The sequence below is a fragment of the Numida meleagris genome, chromosome 5 (genome assembly GCF_002078875.1).
Source record: "Numida meleagris isolate 19003 breed g44 Domestic line chromosome 5, NumMel1.0, whole genome shotgun sequence".
NCBI classification, from domain to species: Eukaryota; Metazoa; Chordata; class Aves; order Galliformes; family Numididae; genus Numida; species Numida meleagris.
Window position 1 is genome coordinate 28,582,406 of NC_034413.1, and position 22,235 is coordinate 28,604,640.

Consider the following 22,235-nt stretch of genomic DNA (forward strand, 5'->3'; position numbering starts at 1 on the left):
TCAAGACCTGCAGTGGCATCCACTGTTCAAGCAACATGAATGTGCAAAACAAAGCAGCCATTTTAATTGGAAGCTGATCTATTTTAATTTGATATGAAGCTATTCAGAGCAACATTACCTATGCTACTTTTATTTTCAGTTTTTTTTTTTTTGTGTTGTGATGTTTTGACAAAGGAAGATCAATTTACCCTCAGTGAAGTAGCAAGACAACATGAAAGCAGATTGTTCTAAGTCATTTTCCATCTATTTGGCATCCTAACCATGCTTCCTTTCAACTGGAATATTGAATGCTTTAGAGCAAACATACGCTACGAGGGCTGCTCTAAAAGTTATGCCTCCTATTTTATTATGTATTCAAAGCCAGGTTGGATGGGGCTTTGAGCAACCTGGTCTAGAGGGAGGTTTCCCTGCCTATAGCAGGGGGGTTGGAACTAGGGGGTTGGAACTTCCAACCCAAGCCATTCTATGATTCTGTGTTGGTGGCAGTAGGGGTTGAACCTTCCCATCAATATTCCATTACGTTTTGTTGCTGTGCAACAGATGGCAGCAAAGGGACAGTCTGACAGAATAGCATCTGACATGGAAGTGCGTATGAAGTAAAGATGTGTCACTGAATTCCTCCATGCAGAAAAAATGGCACTCACTGACATTCATTGACACTTGCTGGGTGTTTTTGGAGATGAAACACTGGATGTGAGTACAGTGATGTGAAGGGTGGTGCATTTCAGCTGTGCTGAAGAACATGAAAGGCAAACCATATTCTGGATGGCCATGCACAGCTGTCACACCGCAAAATGAAAGTATGTCTTGGTTTGCTCATCTGGGCAAATCAGCTAGTGGTGATGACTGTGTTGAAAAATATTGCTTTGTAGCTGAGAATTGTTCTATCATATAGTACCATTGTGCTCTTCGTATCTGTTGTGGTTTCCATGGAAAAAAAAAATAGGAGGCATTACTTTCGGAGTGACCTATGCATCTTTGAGGAAGTTCAGCTGCTGTTTGTCCTTTTAGTAGTTTTCCTGTTTCCCAGTGTTGAGCTGTTCTTGTACTTGAGCCTGATATAAAGAAGAAATGTTTTGAAGTAGACATGCTTTCTAGTATGAAAACCAGTTCAAACCACTTACCAAAGCATAAGAGAGAAAAAGGAGAGGAACAAATGCGTTCAGTTGTTAGTCATTTACATCTGTGTGTGGGGAAAGCTGGTCCAATACCTGCATGCATGGTCATTATCAGATTCCTACACTGGCTGTCAGTTCAATGCATTTTGATATTCAGAACTACACAAATAGGTATCAAAATATACGCAAGCATTTCAAGTATCACAGATACTTCATATTCTAAGCAGAAGGGAAACTGGAATTTTGCTTCCTGATGATTCCGAGATATTTATTTCATATTCTGTTCCTACTCTATTTCAAAATCTTTAAGATGATTTCTTAGCACTTAGTAATGCAAGTGTTTTTATTTTGTCAACAGTTTACGGGCGTTAGGCCCGATTCCGTGACAAAGGGGACGGGGGACCCACGGGCCCACGTCCCGGGAAAAGGGGAAAGGGGAAAAAGGGTAGGGAGATGGCCCTGAGAGCAAAGAACAGCGGCAACAATCTGAGGAGAAACAAACTGATTTACTAAATAAGATATCGAAATGCAAAACAACACACTATAATACAATATAATTACAATTTAAGCTGATAAATCCAATACAGAGAGAGAGAACGTCCCAAAATCAAGGTAGGCCTTACTCTACTACTGACGATAAGACGGCTGGAGAGCGAGGTGCTGCCAAGATGAGAGACGGCGGAAAAAGGGACGAGGTTTTGTGATCTGCAAGTTTTTATACTGCGAGCTTTTATCTTTTCCCTCCGGCTGGAAAATGGTAATAGAGGAGCAAAGTACCGTGGGGACTGTAGTAGTCCTTCTCTTCTGAGAACCAGGTACATTCACTACATGATGTTATGATGTGGAGTACCAATAACCGAAAATCATAAAACCATGACATTCAGACATATTAAAAATATTTGGAGTTTTTTTCAATAAATGAGTATTCAAACTATTCACTTAAGTAGGGGAAGTAAAAAGATCAGGAGCACAAATATCTAAACGTGTATCAGACATTTCCACTTACAGGAGTTCTTTTGCTCTTTGGCAGTCATTAGTGTGCATTAGGGTAATCCTTTTTCATCTGTTACTTTACGTGAGTGGTCAGCACTGCTTTGCTTACCCCCTGAAGTTTAAACTATCTTGACCATTTGTAACATGCCTAGAGCCCATCAATATGGAATATAGAAGCTCCCTTTGAAGCAGAGAAGTTGCACATTAACACATCACGGATATATATGGCTGTATATGTGCTCACGTCCTTATTTTCTTATTCGTTGTACTGGAGTCTTGAGTTCATCCAGTTCACCAGGAGGTCTGAGAACCTCGGCAGCATCACCCCCATCTTCTGCTGTAACACAGAGCCTTGCTCCTGGAAGAGCAATCATATGCAGCCTTTTGTTGTTATGTAAAAATGAGGTTTCAGTCATTTTTCAAATACGAAATACTTACTTATGAAAGAAAATGATGCTATTTTCTCCCTGCTGAATTCTCATGGAGGGAAAAACACCAAACCATGTATTTCACATGAACAGAATGCTTTCTCTAATGACTACTATTTCTGACCGCTCTTGCAGTCAGTGCAGCTGCATGGCCTTCCTACCTTTCTCCTCTGGGTGTGATTTGGGAATTTTCCTCTCTTTTTCATGTAGACTTTAGATATTTCTCCTTTCTTTCTATTCTTATCTAAAGATTTGGTTTGTTGTTTGGTGGGGTTTTTGTTTGGTTTGGTAACGTTGCCTTGTTTCTTCACTCCTTCTCTTATATCATCTCTATTTTTTTTTTCCTTTTTACCCACTTATTTCTCTCTTCTCTTTTTTATTTATTTGCTTTTGACTTGTGTCCAGTGCAGTGCAAGAACACGTTATGTTTCTGAGTTTTAGTGTTCACTGTATGCTCTGCAACAAAGTTGCCCTGGAACTAAGGGAAGACCTAAGTTTGGAATCTGTAAAGCCTGCAGAAACTGCCATGGGTATCAACTGGGCAAATAAAATAGAGAGAAAACGGACAAGAAAGTGACACTGGTGTATGTGTCCTTTTCACTATGGCTCTATAAAAGGACCGTTGTGTTGATTGTTTGATTGTGGAGGAGAGTATTTTATACGTGTGTACGTGCACACACCATCTATAAACTTTGAAGAGGTTGGTTTTACTTTGTGCTTGAAAAATACTTTCAGAATGAAGGTGATTTCTGTTTGTCTTTTTTTCTCTGACAAGTATGGATAGGGCCATTATGTTCACTGTGGACTTTACAAGCATCTTAACTATTGAAGCACCAGAAGGCTTCAGATGTTTCTCATTCTCAAAGTGTAAATGCGCACACAGTAGTTATGATATTAACCAGTCTATGAAGCCCACTTTGTGTTATTAGTGCTCATTCACAATGAGGAATTTTATCTCTTTTCAGTATTTCTAATCACTGAAATTGAGGTTTCCATAACTGTGCCTTACTGTTACTTCTGAGTACCACCTCTGAGATTTTATGAAAGACTGTTCAGAGTTGTCATCATATTGGACCACAGAAAAGAGATATTTAGTAGGCCTTTAAGTTAACTAACGTAACTTAAATCATGCTTATTTTTTATGCAGGTAATAAATCACAAGACAGTGGGATTTCAGAGATGGAGGAACTTCCAGTCCCACACAACATCAAAATAAGTAACATCACGTGCGATTCCTTCAAGATTTCTTGGGACATGGATTCTAAATCCAAGGACCGCATCACTCATTACTTCATTGATCTCAACAAGAAAGAGAACAAGAATTCCAATAAATTCAAACACAAGGTAATTTTCATTTAAAAATCAAGGTGGACATATGTGGCTTTAAGTAGATGAATTTTGGTGTTTCACTAACCTTTCAAAACCAGGTAATGGACATCTGGCCATGGTGGGTTTAAATTAATCTGATTGACAATATTTTTTTTTTACTCAGAACGCCTATGCCTTTACCCTACGTGCATGTACATGCAAACACATTTGTTTCATAGAGAACTGAATATTACCTTTTCTATGTTATTTGGAACTTAAACAGTTTTTGGAATCTGCACAAGTTATTTTAAGGCAGACATTTTTATTCCTGACTAGCTCTTAGTCATTATTTAAACAATTTATGTATTCTGTGCCTGTCCATAATCAGTGACAGACTGATGAGAGCAACACATGTCGTTTCAACAGAGGAGTCAAAAATTCTAATGCACTTCTAGGAAGGCTTCCAGCAATCTCAGTTTGTCACGTTCAGTACTGTGACCCAAATATTCATCTGGCCTCTTTCCTCAAACCACTAATGCAGATACATAATGAATACATTGCTGAGTCTATTGTTATCAAGTCCAGAAAAATTTGCTTCGATCTCAAAATAGTTCAAATACTGAGATGTTTTACAGAAACATGGAATGAGATAGAAGAGGAAATTAAACGCCCCAACCATCTGCAAATTAAAAGTCTTAGCAAGATCCCTAGAAGATATGGTTTGCTAAGGCACAAATAACCTTGGCGAACTGTGTGTACCTGGGAGAACATATAGAAATATTTTATCCTTTCAATGCTTTATCTACTGGCAAATACATGTTCAACTTGTTTAGAGTGCATATTGTTTTATTATTTATGACAACTGACATCGTATTTGGGAAGGAGGAGGAGATTTGTAGTAGTATGTAAAGGCTAGAATTCTATTAAGTCTTTATCCTTTTCTCAATGCAATTTGCATGTCTCTCCACTTTTTTAAGATATTGAAGTATGATTATTCCCATGTGATAGATAGAGGAATGTGGCTCAGATATACAGCAAAACTAGGACAAGAACGGTGTGTTGAATTCCTACATTGTGTCACATGAGCAGACTTGGCAAAGGGAGGGGCAAGATGAAATGGGAGAAGATTGAAAATTGAAATCTGCTTCTTTGGCATGGAAAAGGAACTACAAAATGGGATTCTATTCCCAAAAAGGAGTGAGGTAGTGTGAGTGGTTTACCTTGCTGCTTAGTCATTCAGAGCTTGCAAGTCGTTCTTATTGTAGTCTAGGTACCTTTACTGTTGTGTATTTAGGAGCTGATGGTTGAGCAGTCATCTGCAACTCCAGGTTCCTGACTGTCTTTGTGCTGGCATGTAACCTCCTTTGCTCTTCTTTGGGGCCTCAGCCAGGAATAGAGGTCAATCACCTCACAAATAGGCATGCAGACAAAACAGATGCTTAATGTATTCTTCTCCTCTGACTCCTACACCAATGATGGACCTTGGGACTCTTGGATCCCCAGGTTGGACGACTGTGACTGCAGTAATGATGAACTCCCAGCCAACCTCAAACTTGTGCAGGATTTGCTACTCCAGCTGGATGCACATAAGTCTATGGGGCACAATGAGGTTCACCCCAGGTTACACAAAGAGCTGGATGATGTCATCGCAAGACCTCTTTCAATTATTTTTCAACACTTGGGAATCGGGAGAGTTCTCAGTCAACTGGAAGCTGGCAAACGTCCCAGTTTTCAAAAAGTGCATGAAAGAAGACACTGGTAATTATAGGCCTGTCATTCTTACGTCAGTGCCTGGTAAAATTATGGAAAAGATTATTATTATTATTATTTTTAGAAGTTGCTGAAGAATACCTGAGAGACAGTACTGTTATTGATCACAGTCAACACAGGTACACAAGGGAAAAGACCTCTTTAACGAGTTTAATCTCTTTCTCTGACACGATTACCCATGTAGTTATTCAAGAGAAGAAAGCTGATGTAACGTTTCTCAATTTCAGCAAATTTTCCATACTGCTTCTCACAGTATCCTTCTGGTAAAAAATGTCCAGCATATAGCTAGACAAATAAATAATGCAGTGAGTGAGCAATTGGCTGATGGGTCAAGCTCTAAGGGTTATAGCAACTGAGGTTACATCATGCTGGTGGCCAGTCACTGGTGGTGTTCTACAGGGCACCATTTTGGGGCCAGTTTTCTTTAATGTTTTCATCAATTACTTGGATGCAGGAATTGAAGTTATACTAAGTTTGCAGATGACACTAAATTGGGAGGAACTGTTGACCCTCTCAAGGGTAGAGAGGCCATGCAGAGAGAACTGTAGAGGCTGGAGAGTAGCCCTGTGGAAAGGGATCTGTGGAACAGGACCCACCGGCCAACAGTCACAGCACCATGTTGCCCAAGTTCAATGAGCATTTGGACAGTGCTCTCAGAGATGGGGTTTGACTTCTGGGTGGTCCTCTGTGGAACCAGGAGTTGCATTCAGTGGTCCTTGTGGGTTCCTTCCAAAGCAGGATATTCTATGATTTTACAAACAGAAAAGATATGAAAGGAAGAAACAGAGAATGCCCAGAGAAATTTCAATGTTTTTCTTAAAAAATGAATAACAAATTAAAAAGAGAAATAACAGTTATGAAATGCAAATTCCTCCCTTCCACGCTATTCTCCCCACCCAGCCACGCAAGAGAGAAGCCTCTCTAAGTAATGTTGTGGTTCTCGGTGGTCTGGCCTCTTCTGGTGCAGTTAGAAGAGCTTCTTGATGCAAAGCTGAGAGGTAAGGCTTTGAGGCATGGCGGTAGTAAGGCTTTAATGTTGTTTGAACACTGACAAAATTAATGGGGGCAAAAAACACTGTGTTACTGGCACAGACATTAGACTTCAGGTGGAGGTAGTTTTTATGGCAGCCAAAGAAAAGGCAACAAGACTAATGACCGTAACTCTAGCAGCTGCCAACTGTATTAGCATTGGTAGATGCAGTCCAGTGGGATGCCTTTACAATACAGTTCAAGGGTGGTAACTTTAAATGTCACTCGAGGATTTTTATTTCTTTTTCCCTGTGATTTTTTTTAATATTTATTTCAGTTTACAGGTCTGAGTTTTTTACAATTTTCTCCAAGATGTATGTTATTTTGAGAATTAACATAAAAAGAAATCAAAATAACATAATCATACAATTATCAATCGCATTTCGGTTCTTGTACTATTGTAAGCTGCTAGCTTTACAGTTTCTTCCTACAGAAACTGAAGGAATAATTATAAAAGATTTTTTTTTCTGTACCAGAAAACAAGCAAAAATAAATCAGGTTTTGTTTTTGCAGATCATGAATGGTCTCTTTCTATTCCTTTTTTCCTTGAAGACCTACTGTGCTAGTATTTGTAGATGGATAACTATTGACTAGCAATTATGTGGATAGTTGCATATGTTATCTAAGATGTTTACCTGTCACATGGCAGCCAGCCATCTTCCTGTTCTGTGGAGGTTGATAAATAGTCAAGACTAAGCATCATTTGTTCTTCCCCTTGGTGGTCTGAGCTGCAGGCTTTGGTGCTGCAGAAACTGTTTCAGCAACAAATAACTATACTTCTGTGTTGCTCTATCATGCCATGCACTGACAGAGCAAAACAGGACTCTGAAATGCAGAAGGAGCAAGAGGTGCAATGATAAACACAGAACATCTAGCTGTATGTTTGGTTTGTTTCTGCCGTTCCCTGTATATAAGGGTAATGTGAAATATGTAAAATGCACAAAGTTACACTGCAATGTGTTTGATTTTTCTCTGTTGAAGTTGGCAGATACCAACAGCAACAACATAGGGGGACTGATTAATGGCAGCAGGAATTTTGTTTGGTTGCACTGACTGAAAGAAAATCTTGGCGATGAGAGCACAAGGTCTTAAATTAAGATGTCCTTATGCTCTGCTTGCATACTTAGACCTTAGACCACTGCCCTGGGCCACCCTGTTAAATTTGCAGCACTAATAGCCTGTGAGAAGTAGGTAATATTTACACAGAAGAGCCCAGTGAGGGTTAGGGATTATGTTAGGAAAAAGACAAAAGCATGGTGGGTTGGTTTAGCTGCCGTACTCACTTTTTTGTGTTGTTTTGCTTTCTTGTTCCCATCAGGATGTACCCACAAAATTGGTGGCCAAAGCTGTTCCTTTGCCTATGACAGTCCGTGGGCACTGGTTCTTGAGCCCAAGAACAGAATACACAGTTGCAGTGCAGACTGCATCGAAGCAAGTTGATGGCGATTATGTTGTTTCTGAGTGGAGTGAAATCATCGAGTTTTGCACAGCAGGTAATGTTGCCGAGAAAACATACATCATAGGATGTATGCAATTAAGGCTAGCTTTTCTGCATGAATGCTTTAACCATCTACCAGTATGACATATCCTGGTGGGCTTATAATATTCACACTTGGAAACTGGAATGCTTGCTTTAGGCTTTGTGTGCACTCAGGTTTGGAAGCTGCAGTGCCCCTTTGTTCCACAACAACTTAGCTGCTTTGAAGTGCTGTGCCGGGTACCATTGCTTTTCCCAAACTAGGCAAGGAGACTGGTGAACCAAAGTGGAGCAGGGCCATTTGTGTGCCTCTCGCTGGCTACAAGCCCCTTTGGAGAAAAGACAGTGGCAGCTCGCTAACAGGCAGATTGTTGAAGACTTTCTGCTGCTCCCGTTTCTCTGGATGCTGCAGAGCTTAAGCACCACCACCAACCCGTCTTGAGGACTAGTACACATACCTTTAGCCTGCCATTGATCTACATGTACCTTCTGTTGGATGCATGAAAGTTGAGAGCTGACACAAGCTCTCTGTGAAGTCTGTGTTGGTTGAGTTGCAGTTGAGGATGGGTCCTAAGCAAGTTTTTTTTTCAACCATGTACACTGCAGGAAACAGTTCATCAAACAATTCTGTCAGAAATCAGGGCAGTTCTCAGCTCCTCTGCATTTCTCAGGTACAAGGAAGCCACTTCTAACACAGAGAATCCCCAGACGAAAGTTACTAGAGGCTTGCAAAGCATTCAAAGGGCGGATCAAGCATGCATGCTCCTGCCATTTGTCTCTTGCTGCTGCGGGAAAATGGTGCTGGACTTGATAGTTATCTGTAGCTGCTACATGATGTATGTTGCTAATGCTCAATTCCCAATTATGTCTGTAGTTCTTGGAGAGCGCTGTGGTTTTTTTCCTCTCTCATACTAGCAGATTGTCTCTTCTTCTTAGATTATTCAAAAGTTCACTTAACGCAGCTTTTGGAAAAAGCTGAAGTGATTGCAGGCCGTATGCTTAAACTGTCTGTATTTTATCGGAATCAGCACAAAGAATACTTCGATTATATCAGGTAAGAATGTAAACATATGCAAAATTGTTTGGCAAATTAAAGCAGTAATGAAAAATTGAAAACGGAGGCAGCTGTGCTAGAGCAGAATATCTATCTGTGCACTACATTGCCAGTTCAGAAGGGAAAAAAATGAGAGGTAACTTATTTCCTCCACCCTGCCTGGCTCAGCACTTAAATGAGGAAATAAAAGTTTGTGGCTTAGAGCAGAAACTTAAATATTCACAAGGTCTCTACCCTCGTGGAGTATCCCTGTGTTATCACAGCAAAGTGTTTAATAACCAAATTCTGCTCTTGCATTAAAAAATTCAGGGTGAGGTGTGTAATAGTAGGAATGCACAATTGTATGTACAGTTAGATATGAACTCCTATGTGCAGACGAACACTTATCTCACGTATTTGCTCTCTGCATGCATCTTTATGCCTAGCTGGAGTAAATGGGGATCTGAAATCCAAACTGTAATGTACAGATCATGCTTACTTGGGGAGGAGGGATGTTTAGACAATTTGAAAATACTGTTCTTCAGTTGAAATGAGAAATGGGATATCTGGAGATAGGTTCCTTATTCCTGCATGGAGACACAGTGTGGTTTCGCACACACAAGCAGAAGCATCATTACAGTAGAAAATACTTTTCAATGGAAGGAGTCAAAGGTCATGTACTGGCTGAGCAGGAACAGCCACCATGCAGCGGTAATCTGCTGTTAGAAGAACATGGATGAAAGGTAAGCAACGTGACAACCTCTATTTCAGTAGTGATGACGATTCTTTGATGCATATTAAGAGACCTGGGTCTGCTTTTGTGCCACACAATTCCAGCTGTATGTATGTGTGTGTCATACTAGTACCTGTACAGAACTAAAATACCCAATCTATCCACCTTGGAAGAGCAGACTACACCACCTTGGAAGTGTTCCCGATTTGTAGTCTTAAGTACGAAGGGGTCTCCAGGATTGTCTTGTATAGTGAAGAGAGTGAAGTTTGCTCCTAAGAATTACAGGAGAATTTGTTGCACGTAGTGATAGAGCTGCAAACTCAATGGAGGTAGAGAATGACTTGCATTTTTAGGTCTTTGAGGACATACTATACCTCCGGTGACATAATGAACTAGATACCTCAACAGAGAAAAGGCCTGGGCTGTTTCTGATTCTCATACAGATTTATTTTCAGCTGTGTATCGTAATGCTTTTGTGTGTCACCTGCTTTTGTGTTCATAGAGCTTTGAAAATTGCTACTGAGATACATTTATAACTAACTAACTGTGGTTTTGTCCTTTTCCTGCCAAATGTGACTTTGATTGCACTGTATCTTTTCCTCTCCCTCGTATTATGGTTGGTCTTAGTTTAATACAACTAAAGACAAAATTTGTTTTCCTTCTGCTTGTTAGTGAGTTAGAGACAAGGGGCTGAGTTTTGCTAGGTCAGGATGAAGCTAGGATACCTGTAACTGTCCAACAACAGTCTTTTCTGATCACAAATGTACTAGGCTAGTCCTTCTGAATGTTGTCTTAAAAACCCTAACTATATGATTGTCACACCATTCCTTCCTCTGTAGTTCCATAACTAGTAAACAAGATAGAAAAAGCTTACAGAGTAACTCTAGTAGTAGCAATAACTAACAAGCAACTGTCTCTGTGCTAAAGCAGCAACCCCTAAATGTAGGGTTTTTAAAAGCGAGCTTGTATGTATCATGTTGCTGCTGCTTACTTCAGCTGGAAGCACAACAAAGCAGCTCAAATCCCTGAGATGAGTGACCTATAAATAGCCTAATTGGCCACTGGATGTCAGTATCTTGCCACAGAAATAAAACTGCAAGCCTTTTTTCTGGGGTTGCAGAGACAGTGCTTATTCAAGCTGATTATTTATTTCGCTTTTGCGTTCATTTCAGTTGTAATATACCAACTGTAACCCATTCATCCTCCCCCCATGAAACAGGGCTTGAGACAATAATTATTAAAAGGGCCCAGAAAATCTTTGAAATTTGAGTCAAATTAAGATATTTATTTCTAACTTCCTCAGAAGCATAACAAAAAAAAAAATCAGACTTGGAGGCATTTCTGTGTTCTGTGTTCTTACATTGTTATGAACAAATCAACTAATCAGAGATATCGGTGCTCTGGGGGCTTTTTTGTTTGTGCTATTCTTTGTACTCACATACATAATAGCCACAGCCCTCAGCTGACAGAGAATGCAGACTGGAAAAGAAGGGCTTTTTTTCTCCTTGAGCAGGAGTTACTCTACCTGTGTGAGTGTGGCTTCACTTGATTTTCTTGGTCCTAAGATCATGACACTAACCAGAGTTTTAAGCGTTTTAATGATTTTCCTTTGTGTTCCTTCAGTACTATTGCACAACAGAATGAAGTAAGTGAGTCCTAACTTACCATTCTTGTAATGTTACAAAATAAACAATACCTGTCATCCATTTGTAGAGAGCACCATGGGAATGCTATGCAGCCCTCTGTTAAGGATAACAGTGGCAGCCATGGCTCTCCAATCAGTGGGAAGTTGGAAGGCATCTTCTTTAGCTGCAACACTGAGTTTAACACTGGGAAACCACCACAAGATTCACCTTATGGAAGATACAGGTTTGAGATTGCAGCTGAAAAACTCTTCAACCCCAATACTAACTTGTACTTTGGAGACTTCTACTGCATGTACACAGCTTACCACTACGTCATTCTTGTTATTGCCCCTGTCGGATCACCAGGAGATGAATTCTGTAAGCAGCGCCTTCCTCAGCTAAATATAAAAGATAATAAATTTCTGACCTGTGATGAAGAAGATGGAGTAATGGTTTACCATCATGCCCAGGATGTTATTCTGGAAGTAATTTACACTGATCCTGTGGATCTCTCCCTCGGCACAGTTGCAGAAATTACTGGTCACCAACTAATGAGCTTGTCTACTGCAAATGCAAAGAAAGATCCCAGCTGCAAGACCTGCAATATCAGTGTTGGACGTTAAAACTTCCCTCATCCTTAGAAGCCTTCAAACCTCTGTTGCCCATTTCCATAGTCAGCTGTTTTTGTCAGAAGCATGCACATGCCGCTGTCACCAAGAGCAAACACGAGTCTCCAAATTCTCCAAGTAGCCTTTTTAGTATTTCTTCTCCCTCTCTTTCCCTTCTGTTCCTCCAATGCTTTAAATGATTAGAAGTCCTGGGTTATTTTTTTTCTCTGGCAACCATTTATACTTAGATGCTGCAAAAAATTGTTTTCTGTTTCTTGCCAAACATAACAAAATCCTATATAAACTGCTTTAGCAAAATAAAAATAACGGCTTATAAATGGTGTTTAAATATGCATTCATTTTAACTACTGAACAAATACTGGGATAACTCCAAACAGCATGAAAGGTTGTAATTGCAGCATGATTTAAATTTCAAAGCCTAGAAATGTCAGCACTTCCAACGTGTTGTTTGACAGTGTTATTTATGTTATTTATATTAGCTAACTGAAAACAGAAACTGTGTCTTGACATAATAAATATAATAGAAAAATATTTTATTTGTACTGTTGTATAAAATATTATACAATCATATAGAATATATAGATTACGTTTTAATATCAATTGTATACATATGTCATGAAATCATTTTCCCTTATCAAAGATGTAGTTTGTAAACTTCAAATAGCTCTGTATCTGTTCCTGTTGCTCTAGATGACTTTAATTAAAACAGATTTATGAAGGAGACCATTCTGATTCATAAAATTTGAGTTATAAATTATTAAATCGGTACACTGAAACAACAACCTCTGAGAAATAAAAAAAGTCATTTTATAGTCAACATACTTTCCTCCAAGCTACTTGAAAATGTGTACATCTTCAAAATCATGCCCTGTCATCACATACAATATAAATACAAACATGGTTGGTACATAATAGGCTTTATAAAATGAAAATTTTCTTACCAAGATAGATATAAAACAGGTTCCTTATACTATGTGGTCAATACAAAATGACAGTTAAACCAAAACATGAAACATGTTTCAACTCACTCACATCCCTTTTCTGTTCTCTCATTCTTCCTTCTGCTATGCCTGGGATAAGGATTTCCCAGAATCCCTGCTTTTCATTTCTAGTACAAAAATGCTGATAATCCTTCTGTTAACAGGTTACACAAAACAGTTTATCACAAATAGTGGGAAAAATTCCTTAATATTACAAAGTGTGGTGCTCTGAAAGTTAAGAAAGATGTACAATTTGAATGGAAAAATATCTTCTTTGTAATCTTTTTTTATAATAAACAAGAAGTCTAGTGTTCCTCATCAGATAACTTTGACACTCAATTATATACCAGGTACTTTATCTATCCAAAATATCTTAGCATAATGCAATATCTAGCCTTTATATATATATATGTGGCAATTTATGTAATGCAGGACATAAATAACTTGGCTTTTTTTTTTTTTTTTTTTTTTTTTTTTACAAAGTGCATGCTTCTAAACAAGCTTTGGTAATCATAAAAGCAAACGTTATAGCATCAGGCAAAATAAAGTGCAAAAGTTCAATATGGAAATAAAAATTAGCATGTAGTTGGTCTAGTTACCGAATTTTATGTACCATAAGCCAGGGCCTATGAACCATAATGAAAAGGATGGCATCCAGTACCTTTGCTAAATCTCTTCCTGGTAAACTTTTTCTGTTTTGTTTTGCCAAATACTTTCTCTTATTTCTGAAAAAAAAAGTAATTCCATTTGGCAGTCATGCCCCCTTCCTCTAAACCCTGTCATTTTTTTTTCCATTGAAGCTACTGGAATTAAGTGGCAACTCTGTCATGGCAGACAGAATTTCATGAATTTGTTGTTTTAAACAACTTACTTACTTATGTTTCTTTTAATCTAGTGAACTGATCAGCACATTGAGAACCAACAGTTACAGTTTTAATTATACTGCATGTTAATTCTGGTAAAAAAAAATAAATTCTGGTACATTAGTGTACTCAAAGATGTACTAATAACCTGGAGAGCATTTCCTCACACTTTTTAAACCTAGGAACAGGTCAAACAGAGAGTCAACAATACTTCAGTGTCATTTTAATTTCTAACATTCTCACAGTGCACTTCAAGGCTTTAAAGGGAAAAATTATATATATATATATATAATATATAGTTCACTCACCCGTGCTTAATATTCTCATATATTGCTGTACTCCCTCATCCCAGCTTGTAGAATTGGTAAAGTGCATCAAAAAATCTCAGCGTGTCAAATAATTGTGCAGCTGACCAAGACCTCTAAAACTACTGCTTTGTTTTTTGTTATTGTTCGTTTGCATTGCTAGAGAATAATACCACTGCATTGTATTCATTTCAAATTGTTTTAGAAACATCGTGCTTACTGATGAGAACCTCTATGAGCCTGATTTTGGCTTTTGTGTGCTTGTATTCTGAGTATTCTTCTGCCATTGGTACACGATCTTCCTTTAGAGGACTTCTACAAAAAGCAAGCAGAAGTACAATCACTTTTATGAATTAGAGGAGAAACAGTCTTTAAAATTAGCTTTGCAATAACTAAAGAGGTTGGAGTCACAAATATATATTTTTTCCTAACAGCAGGTGACTAAAGATAACGTGACAGGAACAAAAAAAAACCTAACAGAAATGAAAGGAACTGGATTTTAAATATTAACCAACTTCTCATATACACCAGGACATTTTTTTTATTGTCAGCTATGCAAGTGTAATTACTTCATTCTGAAATATGCAGAGTAGTTATTAGGCAGTACTTTGAAAAATGTTACCAGTGCATATCACCTGCAGTTTTTAGCAAACAAGTACATTAAATGATAGGAGGAACATAAATAAAGAGTGAAAAGTATCTAATATTTCTGCATGAAAGAAACCATGGTTTCAGTTTTTAGATATGGCCAAACTGCTCAGTTTAGTCCCTGGAGATTGACATCTTCAGAAAGACCATTAGCAAGATTCTCTGCGCCTCGGGAAAGATCCTGTGGTGAAACAAACACTGGATGGTTCATGCCCATTACAAATGTGTTCTGGGAAGATCCCAGATGTAGGAGGCAATCAGGGATGCCCACATCCCAGAGGAGCTTAGCAGGGAGCTGGCCATCTTCACAGAGACCAGACACCTCCGTGTTGTTATCTTTATGTCCTGGGCTGCAACTCCTTTGGTCTGCCCACATAAAAGTACCTGCTCTCACAGAAACACGTGTCTACATAGGTATCCAAACAGGAAAAGGAGAAGGGCATTTGTCAAATTGGTTATTTACCTTCCTGTCTGCTTATAGAATTGTTCTTCAAACTCTCTTAAAGCTTTGCGAAGCCTTTTCTTGTCTGCTCTTGTTTCTCGGAGATGTTCAAGCAGAACAGGCCTGTAAAACAGAAACAAGATCATGAAACTCCCACGTGCTTTGACTGACCATGAAAACTGCTGTTTGGGGTAATAGGCAGGCTCCTGCTGTGGGCCATGGCAGGTGTTCCTCTCAGTGCCTCAAGGCTTGACAATATATCCTACCAGATATGGATACAGCAGTTATACAAGCAGTTGTGTTCCCTCCTGTTTACTAGTGCTAGGTCTTACTCTTCTAATAAAGGCAGAGACTGTGGACAACATGGTAAGAAAAGCCTTCAGGATTAAAGCTTGTTAGTGGTCTCAGTCCTGCATGGACAGGGCTCAGTGGCTCACTGCAAACTCTTTACATTCATTCTCTCTCTGAATAAAGTCCCACAGCCAAGCCCTGTGCTGAAAAGCAGCTGTTATCAAATATTAGTGTGATTCAGAGGAACTGCTAATGGTACCCAGAATCAACTTTTTGTTGTTGTTGTTGTTTTTGAAGGACATGCTTTAGCTGGTATTATTTAGAGAATAAGGTCATTTTAAGCAGAGTAATAATTTTCTTTGCTATGCTATATCCCTATTATTTTTTTCATTAGAACACAACATGCAGAAATATCTTCACAGTGTTTGAGCACAGAGCTGCATGCATAGTTGTGTTACATTGGAAAAAGACTGTTTTTTTTTTCATTTACTCTCCATTTTGGTGGAGCCTAGTCAGTTTCATTTCTGCGTCTCAGAGATACCAATCAAAACACAAGAAAAATATCCCATAAGCTATGAAAACATACCTGTTCCTAAAAGGCGTATTCTTCAATAAGTTTCAGGGCTGAGTGATAACAGCCCATGTGCATCTAGAGACCTGTTGTCTCATGCAACCTGGAATTTTTAAATACAAATCTTGTGATGTTTTTGTTTTGTTTTTAATGGAGAGCAGGAGGGTACTGATAACTTTTCTGGGCATCCAGACACCAATGAATACACTTACTTATGCAAGGAATACAATTGTTTTACACACACTGAATAATGGCCTTCTCATGGCCACATAATGCATATTGCTTTCTCCTATCTAGTAAGTATGATCATGCATTTACAAATTGTACTTCATTTATAGAGCCTATAAAAGCATTTTAAAATGTCTCTGACAAGAAGACAAAACTCACATGGTTGCCTCATGTAAATTGGACATAGACAAGGCTGTTTGTCTTAAAACTTTCCTTTCATTCAGAGGTGAGACATATGCAGGCTCGCATTCCTCCTGAGAGTAACACAGTTGCTCATCAACAGGGAGGCAAGATACTGGACCAGATGATAATTCGTGGCTGCTTTGAGAATGGTCTTCATCTGAGTCTTCTTCTTCCTGCTTGTAAAATATAGAGCATGATCAAATTAGACATTTACAGAAAAATGTAACAATTAATAGGATGACAACACAAAGACTTGGGCTATAATTTCCTGAATGTATTGACTGAAAGATCACAGACATTGCAAATTCTACTCAGGTCTACTTGAAACTGTTCATGAGCACTCTCATGGGGCTTGCCAAGCTACTGGGTACTGTTCATAACTTAACAGGACAGAAGCCAGTGCTGTTTCTGAGTAGCTCCAAACATCAATTTTCTGTTTACTCAAAAGCGTTTAGAAGTAGAGAAGATTTAGAGAACATTCTGTCCTTATGCAAGCACTGCTGGAAGTTGTACTCCTCTTTTATACCATCTAACACATTTATTATGCCTGGAAATTATGACTGTAATATGCATTGCAGATAGACAGAGATTTTACATATGGTTTTATAGCTACAAATGTTAACTACCAAAACAGACTGATGTTGCTGTCTTCCCCACATTCTTTCATCCTCAGAAGAAAAGCTGGGCTTTTAAAATGAGTGCTTAAACATGAAATTCAGTGGAGAAAAACTAAGTAACACAAGAGACCTTCAGTTAATTTTGAAATTAAATATCTGTGAGCACATGTACAAAGACTTCAACTGGGATTTTCAAAGAAATCTACAGCTCCATTAACATCTATCGAGACAATAGTTTGTAATTTTTTTTAATCAACCCAGCCAACTTCAAAATAGCCAGACTCCACTATCTCTACTCACAGGGAGACTAGCTGTCACATGACTTTTATATATTATTAAATTACTACAAATGATATTTATGTGCCACATGTTTAATACAAGCCTTTGTGATAAATAGAGCAGGTATCTATAATGACAGGATAGCGCTTTATTTTCACTTTATGTTCCATACATCAGCTGTAGTATGAAACTCATGACAGCTTTTGATCTCTTGCCCAACGATTCAAACCAACTGCCTAAGGAACCGTTATCTTATATTACTGATCTCTGGTATGACTGGAAGTTGAATTTTACAGATTTCATCTAACTGAAATATCAACACCCCGCTTTAACTAATGAGCAGATTATTCATACAGCACTAGTTATATTGCTGCCAAATTGATGTACAGGCCTAAATCAAACACATTTAGCATGTTTTCTTGACAACGGCTATGAATTCTTTCCAACTTACAATTGTTGTGATCAAAGATGGAGTTGCAAGAAGTTTCTTGATAATTCTGTATCTGTCATAAAGAGGTTTCATAAGACTCTTTTCTTGTTTAGTTACCTAAGGAAAAAATCATAATAAAATATACTCGTCCAAAATTTAAAATGAAAAATTAACAAACTTTTTTTTCATTTGCTCCTGTAAAGCTGAGAAAAGTATTAGAAAAGTATGACGATGTCTATTTTGCTTCCATGGGTATTTCACAGGAACTGTACTGCAAGGTATAAAAACAATTTCTAAAAGGAAACTTGGTGTAAATTTGCATATTAGGCTAAGCTTCCAATTGTTCTCTTGTAATCCCAGCCCAGCATACTCCATTCAAATTAAACTTTTGATAATGATATGGAATAATTATTGTTAAATGGCACAGTATGACTTTTTTTTTTTTACTAGGTCACACATCCGAAGCAGTGATTCTGAGGCTTCAACAGTCAGTGTTGAAGCATTATGAAAAATCCTTTTTCTGCACTCAGACAACTCTTTGAAAGCAGAGATGCATCTACTCTGTTGGTTAATTCACCAGAATACCTCTGCTTGCACACTCGCTCACTCTGCAAGTTGTCATCCCCCCAGTCTTAAAACAACGTGAACATGAGCTTCCTGAGACACTGTCTCTCTCCTGGGCTCTGCCAGTTCTGAAATGGGCACGGAGCCTGTGCCCAACACTAAGTTTGGGCCTTGCTGGCCTCACTCTCCAGCTGTTCCTGGTGCTCAGGATCCTCATAGAATCTCCAGCCCTTTCCTGCACAAAACTATGATCTATAATATATAGATCATAGATAATATATATCTTTAGATAATATAGATAATATATATCTTTGTATCTATAGATACAAAGATTAAAATTTGCTTCTCTAAGATACATGATTATTTAAGCAGGCAACATCTAACTGTGCAGGCAGTCTGCAGATTGTTTGTCTACTTTCAGGAACAAAGAGGTAAAAATATTGCCTGTATTCCATTTCCCTCCTTTAAACTCCTGACTGTGTCTGAGTCTCCTGTGACCTTAAGTCAGAGCTGTTTGGCAGATCCAGGATTCCTTTATTGCTCCTTAGCACCACTGACCATCTCTTTCCTTATGCAGTTAGCATCTTCTTTCTCAGACTGTTAGTACTGCTTCTACCTTTGGAAGAAATACTCTCTAAACTACATGCTACAAAGCATGTTATTCTCTATCTTTGGATCTTCAAGTCTCTTTCACCTTTATATAGCACTAGTAAGTCAATTTCTTTCTTGTTCTCCCTAGGAAAAGTCATTTAGTCAGATCCCTTTCTACATACACTCTCTCATTCCTACGGTCTCATTTCAAGTTCAAAGAGGACAGACAAAAAATATTTTATCCAAAAGGCACAGAGATCAGATTCAGATCATGATAATTTTGAGAACTGGCATGTTTTTAAACACATTCTGTTGTCACTCCACTTTACCTCAACAATTACAGGGCAGAAACAGACATAAGAATACAGATATTCATAGACATCAATTAGGAATTTCTATAGACAAATTTTCAAATCATCATCTCACCAATGGTGGCATTGTTTTGTTCTGTACCTACATTTAGTATTGAAATCCCCTTAATATAGACGTACTGAAAACATTTTAATATTTTAAGCAAGTACTGATGTGAAGAAAAAAAGATGACAGGTCATATTTTTAAATTTCTTCTCCAGTGGTGCTCTATAAACCTTTCTCAGCTGATATATGTTCTAACCTTTCATATGTTGTAGCACAGCTACAGTATGCATGAGCCAAGTCTGATGTGGATATATATCCTCCATCTTTATCATCAAAATCTGCAACTTTCATTCATGAGGAGAAATACGGGGCCATTGGAAACTTGCCTTTTTACTTCATTTTTTTAAAAATATAAACCAAATCCATAAAGCAGTAGCATTTACATATGAAGATTAGTTTGAAATAACTAACATTTTGTTGATTATGGAAAATTCATCTAAATAGGTTTAATACATGAGTCCAAAAATACTTGGAAGAGAACTTATATAAAATTTTCAATTTACTCAGCTTCCCGTGGTATACTTACAGGTCATCTATGAATACTCTCAAAATATAGCAGACATTTCTGAAGATCAATTTTTTCCAGAGCCATTTGCTTTTTTGTCATATTCTATTTTTAAAAAGTTATTTAGAAGATTATGAGTCAGGATTTCATGACAAGGATACAGGTAGGTATGTGTTCAATCATCCATTTCCCCCAAATAAACATTGGCACTGAATTCTGCTTCTGTCCACACCAAGGTTGAATGGGGCTTGGCAATGATTTAACAAGAACAGAAAGCAACTTTATACAACTGAAGTCTTAAGTGGATCACAAATGCATATTTCCCCACTCAAGGTCTAATGCAGAGCTGATGGAATCTATGAAGATACTTCTAATGAGTAAAACTGTTTTTAGGTGAGAAATACACTGTATTTACTTTGTCTCACCAAAGTGGAGTCTTTGAGGCCAGAACTTGTACTTGGAGAAGGATGTAAGAATGAAAATGTACTGAAAAGCTAGAATCTTTCTTAACTGCCATTCTGTGAAGATCTAATACTTATTTTCTTTCCTTGATTTTTTATTATTTTTTTAAATGACTATTCTATGAACGCAATCGAACAATCTTAAAATTAGGAAATGGTATTAACATGGGATCATAGCTATTCAGTCCCAACTCCCTGCCATGGGAGGATTACCAGTTACCAGATCAGGCTGCCCAGGGACCCATCCAACCTGGCCTTGAATACCTCCAGGGATGGGGCATCGACAGCTTCTCTGAGCAGCCTGTGCCACTGCCTCACTGCTCACTGAGTAAAGAATTTCTCCCTAACATCTAACCTCCTCTCTTTTAGTGTATAGCCATTCCCCCTTGTCCTTTCACTATCAGATCATGTAAAAAAAGTCAGTCTCCCTCCTGTTTATAAGCTCCCCTCAAGTACTGGAAGTCTGCAGTGAGGTCTCCCCTGAGCTGCTTAGCTTCCCCAAGCTTAACAAGCCCAGCTCCTCAGCCTTTCTTCATAGGAGTGATGCTTCAGTCCTTTGTCATCTTTGTGGCTGTCCTCTGGACCTGCCGCAACAGCTCCACATACTTCTTGTGCTGAGGCCCCAGGTCTGGACACCATACTCCCAATGGGGCCTCACAAAGGCAGAACGGAGGGGCAGGACCACCTCCTCTCCCTGCTGTCACCCCTCTTTTGATGTAGCCCAGGATAATGTTGGCCTTCCAGGCTACAAGAGCACACTGTTGGTTCATGTCCAGCTTTTTGTCCACTCCCAAGTCCTTCTCCACAGGGCTGTTCTCAATAAGTTCTTCTCTCAGTTTTTACACATATCTGGGATTGCTCTGACCCAACTGCAACACCTTGATATCAGTTGCCCTTCCTTTGTCCACTTCTTGTCATTTTTCACATCTCTCATAAAGTTCAGTTCCATCTGTGCCTTGGCTTTTCTGTTCCCATCTCTGCATGTCTGGATGGTATGAGGATGGTAAGGGACTGGAACAGGTTGCCCAGAGATGTGGTTGATGCCCCATCCCTGGAGACTTTCAAGGCGAGGCCGGATAAGGCCCTGGGCAACCTGATCTAGCTGTGGATGTCCCTGTTTATTGCAGGGGAGTTGGACTAGATGGCCTTCAGAGGTCCCTTCCAAATCTAAGGATTCTATGATTCTATGTACAATATCCCTATATTCTTCCCAGGGCACCCATTCCTGCTTCCACTGCCAGTACCTTTTCTTCTTTCCCCTCAGTTTGATGAGCAGGTCCTTTCTCAGCCATGATGGCTTCCTTCCTCCTCTGCTTGATTTCTTATGTTGGGCGATGGAGAGCCCTTGTGCTCTTAGAAAGGTGTCCTTAAGGAGCTGACAGCTCTATTCCATTCCTACGTCCCTAAGGACAGTTTCCCAGGGAATCTTATCCAATAATTCCTTATAACAGATAGAATTAGGCTAATGAAACAACACTGCATCCTTTTTGGAAAGCTTCCAGTGGTACAAATTACAGTCTTATTCAATAAGGCAATGATCTTCATGGGTTGCTGAATCAGAGTCTGTATTTTCTGGGGATACTGGTTGACAAGAAGTCTAAGCAAGCAGAGTTTTTTTTACTTGAATAACAATCAAACTGAATGTATGTAGGGTGTATCTCATAAATTGGGTTTTGGGAAAGTGAGTTCACAAAAGAAGACCACAGCATATGAACAG

General features: G+C 38.7%; 2 protein-coding genes across 26 annotated transcripts in view; one reads left to right on the forward strand and one right to left on the reverse strand.

The window, feature by feature from the left end:
* PHYHIPL (phytanoyl-CoA 2-hydroxylase interacting protein like) overlaps positions 1-12,674 on the forward strand; it is a 120,722-nt gene extending 108,048 nt beyond the window's left edge. For all 8 annotated transcript variants that reach the window (XM_021398579.1, XM_021398577.1, XM_021398582.1 and 5 more), the window contains exons 2-5: positions 3,687-3,883; positions 7,965-8,139; positions 9,060-9,177; positions 11,603-12,674. In XM_021398579.1, the coding sequence (XP_021254254.1) occupies positions 3,719-3,883; positions 7,965-8,139; positions 9,060-9,177; positions 11,603-12,137 (993 nt within the window). In that variant the 5' untranslated portion in view covers positions 3,687-3,718 and the 3' untranslated portion in view covers positions 12,138-12,674. The remainder of the gene's footprint in view (positions 1-3,686; positions 3,884-7,964; positions 8,140-9,059; positions 9,178-11,602) is intronic.
* The window catches only part of FAM13C (family with sequence similarity 13 member C), a 117,535-nt gene continuing 108,872 nt past the window's right edge, over positions 13,573-22,235 (reverse strand). For 15 of the 18 annotated variants that reach the window (XM_021398565.1, XM_021398557.1, XM_021398564.1 and 12 more), the window contains 4 exons: positions 18,002-18,097; positions 16,631-16,830; positions 15,403-15,504; positions 13,573-14,606 (listed from right to left, as the gene is read on the reverse strand). In XM_021398565.1, coding sequence (XP_021254240.1) covers positions 14,483-14,606; positions 15,403-15,504; positions 16,631-16,830; positions 18,002-18,097 — 522 coding nt within the window. In that variant the 3' untranslated portion in view covers positions 13,573-14,482. The remainder of the gene's footprint in view (positions 14,607-15,402; positions 15,505-16,630; positions 16,831-18,001; positions 18,098-22,235) is intronic. The other 3 variants (XM_021398562.1, XM_021398558.1, XM_021398574.1) reach the window with 1 other exon arrangement.